The 10,569-nt window shown below is 34.3% G+C and overlaps 1 protein-coding gene across 4 annotated transcripts in view; it reads right to left on the reverse strand.

Annotated features, from left to right (window-relative positions):
• Positions 1–556: 556 nt before the first annotated feature.
• HCRTR2 (hypocretin (orexin) receptor 2) overlaps positions 557–10,569 on the reverse strand; it is a 125,735-nt gene continuing 115,722 nt past the window's right edge. For 2 of the 4 annotated variants that reach the window (XM_011981281.1, XM_011981280.1), the window contains 4 exons: positions 7,533–7,753; positions 4,751–4,872; positions 2,743–2,968; positions 557–611 (listed from right to left, as the gene is read on the reverse strand). In XM_011981281.1, the coding sequence (XP_011836671.1) occupies positions 557–611; positions 2,743–2,968; positions 4,751–4,872; positions 7,533–7,753 (624 nt within the window). Of the gene's footprint in view, positions 612–2,437; positions 2,969–4,655; positions 4,873–7,532; positions 7,754–10,569 lie in introns of those variants that run through there. The other 2 variants (XR_001006212.1, XM_011981283.1) reach the window with 2 other exon arrangements.

Below are 10,569 nucleotides of genomic sequence, written 5' to 3' on the forward strand. Positions count from 1 at the left end.
TTGAAATATAGCAAAAAAAAAAAGAGAGATACATATTTAAGGTATAGCATAAAACAGTCCCAACACATTCCTTTCAAAAGATGTCTTTGCATTTGTGTCACTAGCAAATAATGAGGTAAACAGTTGACTCTTTGTTTCATAAGATTGGCAGGGTTTGGGAACACCTGTTTCTTTACCATTTGTCCTATTAAGGTAACCATACTAAATCCAGACCTCTTAGAAAGATTCCTGGATTCACATGTTGAGTGCTATGTACATGGTCTATTACATTCCCAGAGTTTAAGTACTGGTTTTATTTTATTTTATATCTCTTTCCATGAAATTATCATTCTTAGAAACTATCTGCCTCTGCAAAACAAACTTTAGTAAGTATAAATAAGATAGGGATTTTAAAGTTTTACTTAAAAACTCAAGTCATCCAGGTGGACGTAAAGCACACAGGTGCCTTAAAACCAGTCTTTCACACTGCACTTATCAATAGCGATTGTTTCGTAAACTGTAATTTTTTAATAAGATGACATGAGTGAGAGTCAACATTGATACTCAGCTTCTTCTTTCAGACATCCAGCCACACTGACCGTAGTGATGATGGTGCCCCCTGTTGTAGACACCTGTGCAATAAAAGACTATTTCACACAGGCTGATAAACTTATGTCAGATGGTATCACTTAAAGCAGTGGGATCTCAAATCTTAAAGTGCTTCAGAATCACCTGTAGGGCTTAACACACAGCTTCCAGGCTATCACTCCTAAAGTTTCTGGTTAAGTAGGTGTGGGATAGGGTGGAAATTAGCATGTCCAGTAAGTTCCCAGATGATGCTGATGCTGACGGTATAGAAACTACATTTTGAGAATCACTGATTTAGAGCAAAGGAATTCTGACTTCCCATCCGTCACATAACTGCTGCTCTCTGAGTCAGTTTTTTCCTTTCTCTCCCCCTTTCCCTCCCAATCTCTATCCCTTTTCTCTCTTTTAAATTATAAATAGGTATATTTGGGTCTAAGGAATTTACTCTTCCTCTGAGCTATTACTTGACTATTAAGGCATATTATCAACATTATTTGAAGTTATCCTCAAACTTTTTAAAGTGCTATCATCACAATCCAAAAATTACAACTCTCCTTTCATGCAGCATAAATAAGAAAAGAAGTTCCGAAATATACAAAGGGGAGAAAGGAGAGAGTTAAAATACTTTGCTTTCACTGATATAGTGCTTATATTTTACAACATGATCTCAATAAACCTTGTATAAGAAGATAGTTTTTGCTTTGAGTCATAAAAGGCACAAGGTAACAGAATCCCAAATTCCAAGATTTGAAAACAAATTGTGGATAATTAGGCTGTATTACTTTTCTCTGAGAGTAATGGAAAATGAAAATAAAACCAAAAATTAATTTTCCATGAAAGTTTTTCTTAAACACTGTGCCCCATACCTTTTGTTTCAATACAATCAGAACACCTGTTACGATAATATGAGATGAAAATCATCTTTCATAAACACTTACTTTTAATTTTCAAGTAAATATTTGAATCAGAAGAATTTTTCAGGGGAATAAGTTTGAACATTCAGTGCTTTGACCCCTAAACCTTACATTTTCTACAAAATACACGATCGTCTATTCATTTATGTGTGAGTTAAGAGCAAGCCCCTCTGTTTTTTTAACCACCTGGTACTCAGCCTCAGGCCCAGATGGAATCCACTGACATCAACTGTCATTGTAAGTAAATTGAAAAAAAAAAATGCCACTGTGCTACAAACTTTCTGGTGAAGACCACTGTCCTTGGTAGCTTCACTGCTCTGCCATGACCAAGAATTGTCCCCCAGATTGTTTGCTGCCTTGCACTCTGTCAACATGTCTCCCAAACTAGACTGAAGCTCTTTTGTAGGCATGTTTGCATTGACCCCACCTCATTCCCTAGCACCTAGCACAGTGGTGCATTTTTTATTTAATCCAGCAAGGCTGACTGTGTCATTTTTTTTGTTTTTGTTGTTAAAATAACATAATGATGTGATTTAGCTTATTCTTAAATGTTAAAGTCTTTCATTAGAGATGGAAATTATGTTAAAACTTTTACTGTAATAGAGTCTTACTGGCCATATATTGAGACAAGAAATGTTAGTAATGGTCAATTTGCAAACCTGAGAAAATTGTGTAAATGAGTGAGTATATAGTTTTGTAAGACAGTTTTGAATTACCTAACACAATATGCTATTTTATATATAAATATTTTCTCAGATATCACATTATAACAACAGTCTTGTGATTTTTTTCAGAAAAAAAAAACAATAAAGCAAACAAAAAGGCCAATGGTAAATCAAAAATAAGAAATGGCAACTCCTTTAAGAACAAAAAAAAAAATCATTGGATAGATTCTCGTAATTTTTAGGAACCATTTGAATGTGAGAGATTAAAATAACAAGGGATTATAAAAAGAATTAGAAATGTTTAAACATTTAATTAACACACATTATAATACACGAAACTAAAAGTGAAATAGCCTGAAATAAGTTCAGTTGAAAGTTAAACTTCTAACATATTTAAATCAAAAGTTGAGAAATCATTTTAAACTGACTTTTTTTTTATTTCCAAAGAGCAATAGATTTAAAAAAAAAAAAAAAAAAAAAAAGATCCACAAGTAATTTTAGTTTCACATCAATAGGATAATAAAATTTTTGTTCCCAGTGATTTTAAAAAGGATAGTTTTACTCAGGTATCCTTGTCATATGAACCAATATTCTACCAGTTTTGAAGTGGTCCTGCTCCATTGGCTGCTGGGAGTGTGCTTATGCTAGTGAGCACGACTTGCTCGGAAAGTTTTGATATGTTATCAAAGTTGCTGATCTGAGTGGTCAAGGACTTCCGGCTCTCTGTGCTAGTTCGTCCCCTGGTTAGCCGATCCTCCTGGCGATGGTGAACTCCAAGGCAACAGCAAGAAAATGCAGCTTTAAATTCCTCTCGAAATTTTCCTGGCAAACAGAGAGAATGAAAGGAAAAGGAATTATGCATAAATGCTTCAACAAGTTGTGAATAGGGTACAACTGAGTTGCTCCCTTGAGCCAAACTAACAATGAGGTGTAATATTTTGCAAAGATGGGGAAAATAGAAAAAGGAAATTGAGTTTATTAGAAGCTTGGTAGACTCTTGAAACAATGAAGTATTTTCATAAAATAATGAGGCTGCCTTTCATGTATGGTGCTTGGAATTTATTTCATTCCTTTATAGTCAAACCTCATATATTTACACATATTGGTATATTTTATCTAAATAACTATACCGGAAGTGATCATCAGTAGAAGAATGCTCAGAGTTATTTAATAATTAAACACAGTGAAACTTATGTCATACAAAGCCAAAATTATACAAAAATTACTCCTGCATTTTACTCTAAATAACTGATATTGAAACAATTAAATCCACAAAATACTTAGAAAAATTCACTCAAATATCCAGAAAATTTCCAGTTTCATAATCTATGTAAGAAAGAACAAAGACTGAAGGGGAAAAACTACTGTAGAAGGTATTCCTTGTCTTTAAATTATGGAGCAGACACTGGAGAACTATGTGAATGAATCAGTCACTTTTATTAGTGTGAATGGCAGTATTGGGAATCATTTCTTCTCTCTTAGCCTCAGCTACCCACTGAGTTATCAGTGATTAAATGAGAAGATGAATGTTCACGGGCCCAGCACAATAGCAGTCACATAATGAGTTATCAGTGATTACCAGTTGCCTCCTCTAACTCACTTTTATCCTCCATACTAGGACTTTGACTTGGTTCTGTGACTTCTGCTTCAAACACTTCTCATTACAACTTCCTTATAGCCTTTACCTGCTTACTGCGAGGTTCAGAGCTTTAGTCATTGTGCTAGATTTTTTAAAAAAATAGAACAAAATTGTTTCTCAACAATCTAATTGGTTGCCTTTTTTTTTCAACCTATGCAACCAGAAGGCCAAAGATCAAGTTGGAAGATGCACATGCTTTATTAAACATGCCACAAAATGAATTTCTGTTCTTCCATATAAAATCATCATGCAGTTGAAGATAGAAATAACAAAGAAATCGCCAATGAGTTGGAGAGTAAGGCAATGTAAAAATGTAGCTAATTAAAACACAATTCTAAAAGTCAGGCAAAATATGAATAAACAATAGTGATTTAAATGATTTTTATAATTATATTGATTCCATAAACAGATACAAATTGTATAAGTTACACATATATCTATGTGTGTATCATTTAACTTATGTGTTATTTTGGAGTACTACTACTTTTGGTAATTAGTAGGAAATATTGAGATAAATCCAAGAGATGATACACACAAGAGAAACGTTAATATAGCAAAATATCTAAAAGTGAATAGATCCCAATTCTGTCTCAATTAGGGTACACATTTTGGCAAAGGAATAATATAGCAAGGCAAAACAGAACAAAGTATTTTATATTTTTGTAAATCAAGAGTTTAAAGTATGTCATGTAAGATTTTGTGTTATTGATTTCTCAGAATGTTTACTTTTCTATTATAACATTTCTTATAAGTTTTACATGGAAAAAAATCACTTAGTTCTTTTTCTCTGATGAGTCCAGTAACAAATATGTTGCCTCAAAAAAGAAGAAACTCAAAACAAATCAGGTCAGGGATAAAGAAAAATCTCACATAGCAACTAAACTCTTCATGTAATTGAAGAGTGTTCATTGATTTCTCATCCTTGGTTAGAACTGTGGCTTATGGAAGAAAAGTTGAAAACTCACCACTGAGAAAATTATAAATAATTGGATTCGCAGCACTATTGGCATATACAAGCCAGTGTGAAAAGGTAAACCAGGCATACACAGTCTCTCTGTCGTCGGTGTGGGTAAACATCCCAAATACTCTGCAGGAAAAGAAACAACAGAAAAGTATCTTTTAAATAATTAAATTCAAAGGTGAATGAGGCTATTGGTAGAGGTTGGTCTGACCCCTGTCCTCCTCGGTTGCCAGAATTGACCACAGATTGGTTTCTGACCCTATAATTGGTTTAGAATAACTTCAGTGCCTGAACAGAACCTCCAGAGCACAATCAATAATCAAAAGCCAAATCAGGTCAGAGAAGGGTCTCTCCCTTTCACAAATAGCAGTTGCAGTATTTCTTGTAAATAAGAATACAGAAGTTGAATATATATCTTCTTTATTTCATTTTCTTTCTACATACAATTGAATAATGTTGTATTAATATTCCATTATATGTATCATTTAAAAATCACTCCTAAATGATAGTCTTCAAGTACTTTTTCCTACTTTCATTTATGTATTGATCAAAGTATCATATGCCTTCAACTCCAGTCTTCCTGGACTATCTGAAACTTGCCTTCTGGGACTCCTTAATACCCAGAGAAGAAACAGTTCTCAATGGGCAGAATTTTGGTAATTTTTAAAAATTAATGAGTGTTAATTTTTCATGTATTATTTTAAACTTTAAAAAATGTTTTATTATGCTATCCTTAAAGACGATTTAAAAATTTCCTCCATACTTAGAAATATTCCATCTATTAAATTCTAATCGCTAACCTACAACAGATAACTTACAGCTACTCCATAAGATTCTAGGTCAAAAATCATATATATTTCCTGCTAAAGTCTCCATCTTTGTCTGTATCTGTGTGTGTGTGTGTGTGTGTGTGTGTGTGTGTGTGTGTGTTTTACAACAAGAAGGCATGATAACAATGCATTTCTGGTATAAGGTTATTCTCTAAAAAGTACTAGAGTTTTACAAAAATATTACATAGAGTGAAACAATATGGACAACAGAAATTTGTACTATGTTATGACCCTTTACCTCAAAATGTCTTTGAAATCTTGGACAAATCTGAACTGTTGTAAAGAAATTGGTTTTGACTAATCCGGCAAAAAGTTAAGTTTTAAGGAGAAGAAGCTAGGAATGGTTTTTGTGGGAGAAAGAAAAAACAAATTTCATATGCAAGGACAAACAAATATATAAGCATTTGAAAAAAAATGTATGTGGTAACAAGAAAAACAATCTTCAAGTTCTTGTTTTCAAAAGTTTTTATGTTGTGGAAAAGAGTAGAATGCCCAAAAACTTGAAATATTTTGAATTTAACATGGCCTTGCTCCTTTGACAGTTATTTGTTTTCCTTGGAAAGGAAGGGATTAGAGTCAGAAGAATAAGATTGACAAAAAAGTATTTGGAAATAAAAGGAAAGAGCAAGTTCTGAGATACAGGAAATCCAAATACGGAACCCAGAGAGAGGTAAATCCAATTTTCATTGAATTTAGACTGAAAGAAGATTAAAAAGAGAGAGAATAAAACCCATCTAGTAACATGTTTATAAAGTTCTTAAAAGCAGAAGACAGTATCTAGAGGTAGCCATAATAAATTTATATTAAATTTTTGTTAGCAAAAAAATGATGATAATAATAAGAGGCGAAACACAAAAAGATATGGAGGGCAAAATAATTTCTATTTTGTGAGCTGGCATATGTCTGAAGGACCCAGGCCACAAAAAAATCATATATCTTTAAGGCTGTGACTGTAGTAAGTAGTATTACTGAACAAACGTTTATTCTCCATTTCTTCTCCATTGAAAAAGCCATGAAACAATCAAAAACAGGGACCAAAGAGAATGAGAACCCATTGCAGCTGGTTATACCACCTTTCTTCTGACTCCAGCCAAAGCTGCTGCTCTTCAGAGTTCCCAGCTGTGAGGAATATGATATTGATTCTGAATCAGGGAAAAGTGAGAGGAGCATTTCTAGCTTAAGTTCGAAGACTGCTGTAAACAGAATTGGTATTGCCTTGGGACCAGTCTATGTGGAACAGTTTTGATAATTCCCAATAAAGTTAGCTGGCCATGAAGTTTAGTGTGTACCGCTGCCTCTGCATCTGCTGTTCATGTCATGGGTCAATATTTTTAACTTAATAGTTGCGCCTGCAGTGTAACAAATAACACACTTTCCCTCACTGATTTTTATTAATATTTGTCCTGAGCTTGATTCAGTGACTTCAGGAAATGAATTCTTCTGTTTAGACATTCGACATACATATCTGCCTTGATTGCTTTTTTTTTTAAAGTGCTCACCAATGCACTTTTAAGTATAATTAGAAAACTAACGTAAGATTCTTATCTCTTTTTATCCTTAAGACAGAATGCTCTCACAATTGCCTATGTTTTTGAAAACGAAGTTTTGAAAAACTCATTTGTTCTCATCAAGAAAGAACTGCAAGCTGTAAATTAGTTGTTACGCATTAGAACTTTGTCTGCATCTAAGGTTTAGCAACTAGCTTGAAGAGATTGGAGAAACATCTGTTTTATGTCTGCTGTGCAACTGAGAATACGCATGGACAAAAGCACATGTCTGAGCACTCTTAAAGGCTGTTCGCCTTACCTGCTGGTAACAACATAACTGAGTCATCTGGCCTGACAAGGTATCTAGGCAGAAAGTTTAGGTTTTTCTCTGGCTAGTAAAAAAAAAAATGTTAATTAAGAATCAAGAAATGGCAGGTTATTTCATTTTCAAATAACAGGTAAGTTTTACCTCTTTAGCACATTGAGGATGCTAATTGGTAGATAGCAAATTGCAAATACCAAAAGCACAACCATCAACATCCGGGCTGTTTTCCTTCTGGCTCGGATCTGCTTTATTTCAGCCGCCACAGCGCTTATCCGGGACTTTGTCGGCTGTCCTGGCCCTCGAGGCTGTGAAACAGGCTGCAGGGGCTTCCATTTTCTCTGAACTACAGACGATGTTCCAGGAATCTGAAAGGAGAGGAGACAGAACCTTATTGCAATTTGACTTAGGATAAGTTCCACTTTGGGGAAATAATTAGAAAACACAGTCAGGAAAGGCTTCCAGACGCCTGAGGTGTGGGAGGTTTGAGCGCCTGTTTCTCCGGAGCATTTGCTGAGCTTAGTATGTGCTTGGCATTAATTCAGTCGAATGCCAAATAGGAGTTTGGGTGGGAAAAAAAGTTAAAACATCAAAATTTCGTCGATGTTTAAAGAAAGCTGCAAGTGGAAAAGATATTTCCTTGTAAAAAGAACAAAGCCTGGGAAAGGAGAATGATAAAGGGATGACAGCCATATTATCTTGTTAGGAATTTTTGTTCAGCTCAGATACCAAAGTGTAAAGCAAAGGAAAAACCCAGCAAGTAACGCCAAGCAACCTGTATGGATTTTTCACGCATCAATACTGCCATCTGCTGCCAGACAGAGAGATAGGACTTAACTACCTATAACTTTTTAGGTTTTCTGCTTCTCAAGTTCGGACAAAGCAAACTTTTTGAATGAAAGGATATTTTTAAAAATCAAGTATTTTTTGTTGTTCACTATTTGTAGTTATGAAATTGTTTGAAATCAACTTTGTGGTCCAGCCCTTTAAAATGCACACAAAACCATTGAGGATTTTTGTGATCTTACATTAATATTTCAAATAGCTGGAATTTGTAACAATAATTACACAGTTTGTACTTTTCCATTTCTTTTTCTTTTCAGAGTTGTTTGATAATAGCAGGGAGTCCCTCCAAGTATAATATTTTCTTAATTGTAAGCTCATGAAGATTGATAGGGTTTAGTGAACAGAACAATAAAATTCAGCATGCATAATTTTTTAAAGAGGAAAACGTGCCAACAAGCACAAGAAAAGGCCACCTTAGTTCTAATAAGATTATTCAGCTTTGGTTTTTGTTTCTGTGCTGCAAATCAGTACTGACCAATGTGTCCCTGTGGCCTCTCAGAATAGATGTTCAATGGATTTTATTGCTTTTTACACCACAAGATCGAAGTCTGTTCGATAATCTTTGAGAACAGAATTTTACTTATATGTCCACACAGATAAATTAATATGACATTTCCTTTGACCATCTTCTCTCTTGAAGAGGCAAATGATGTTAACAAAAACCTGTCCTTAAATGGAAAATATCGGATAAATTATTTGTCTTCTCACTCTGTATGTCTCGTCGTGTAGACAACCCTTTTTACATAGTAGTGGTTCAACTCAATCTTTTAACCCATTAGTTGGGGAGAGATGGGAACTTTCTCTTCTGTGACTCTCATTTTAAATAGCAATTTTTAAAAATAACTGATGAGAATGAGCAACGGATGCTGGAAAGTTCCAGGAGACTTCTATCATGAAAAGCCTGTATGTGTCTGCTAAATGATCCTGAATTGTTTTCTAAATGATCTCTGAAAGATCAATTAAACTTTAGTGATTCTATCACTAACTGTTCCCCTGAAGAAGAGAATCAGCATTCTGCATCTGATGACTTCTGCAACCATTAGAAACAGTTCTCGATCACCTGAGGTTGGGAGTTCAAGATCAGCCTGACCAACATGGAGAAACCCCATCTCTAGTAAAAATACAAAATTAGCTGGGCATGGTGGTGCATGCCTGTAATCCCAGCTACTCGGGAGACTGAGGCAGGAGAATCACTTGAACCCAGGAGGCGGAGGTTGCAATAAGCTGATGAGATCACACAATTATACTCCAGCCTGAGTAACAACAGCAAAACTTCATCTCAAAAAAAAAAAAAGTTTTTCATAAAGAGAAACAGCTGTGGTCCCTGACATCAGGAAAAAAATGTAGTGATGCCCTTTTTAACAATCATCTAAATAAGGATAGAAGATGCTGAATCCTGCACTCATTTTGAGGACACATACATTTCTCCATTGATAAGCTGTCTAGAGACACTGAGAATCCAGAGAAACTCAGTATAAAATTCAGAGGAATAACCGACATTACTGAGCTCCAGGAACTATGCATTAGTAATCCTGGTATATTATTGTAAATCTCATAGATTTCAATCAAGCAGGCACTGAGAAGGATTAAGTAGAATACATGCACCCCACTTTTACTTCATGATTATAAATAAACTTTATAAATAATATTTAACACAAAAATACACCCTGAAAAATATATTATCACAGTTATGAATTGGAAATAGCATGTACATGATGGACCTTAAAACCTACTCTGACTTAAAAAGTGTTTGTGACCAGGATAAAGTTATGAGGAAGAGGCACACATGCTACAAACATTAAAAATATCATGAATAAACAATGAATTTGCCAACTTACATGAAATGGACAAAGCCCTTGAAAGACAAAGGTGACCAAAACTGACACTGTACTTACAAACCTTGCTACAAAAAAATCTCCAGGCCAGATAGGTCCATTAATGAATTCAATCAAACAGTAAAGGATAAGTAATGCCAATCTTGTTCAGACTTTTAATGAAATGTACAGAAAATATAATATTTTTCAACAGATTTCATGAGGGCACATTTATCTTAACAATCAAAGATATGATAACAAAAGACAGCTAACAACTAAATATCCTTCATGAATAGAGATAGAAAGCACTTTAAAAATATGTTATCAAATCAAAGCCTGCAATAAATAAATAGGATAATACCTTTTGCTCAATCAGATTTATTCTAGCAATGCAGTGTTGGCTTACCACTCAAAAAATCAAGTCTTCTGTCACCACTTGTACTCAACATTGTGCTGGACTTTGAGCCAATACAAGAAGAAAAGATAAATAAATAAATAAATAAATAAATAAATAAATAAATAAA

The sequence above is a fragment of the Mandrillus leucophaeus genome, unplaced genomic scaffold, assembly GCF_000951045.1.
Source record: "Mandrillus leucophaeus isolate KB7577 unplaced genomic scaffold, Mleu.le_1.0 Scaffold223, whole genome shotgun sequence".
Taxonomy (NCBI): domain Eukaryota; kingdom Metazoa; phylum Chordata; class Mammalia; order Primates; family Cercopithecidae; genus Mandrillus; species Mandrillus leucophaeus.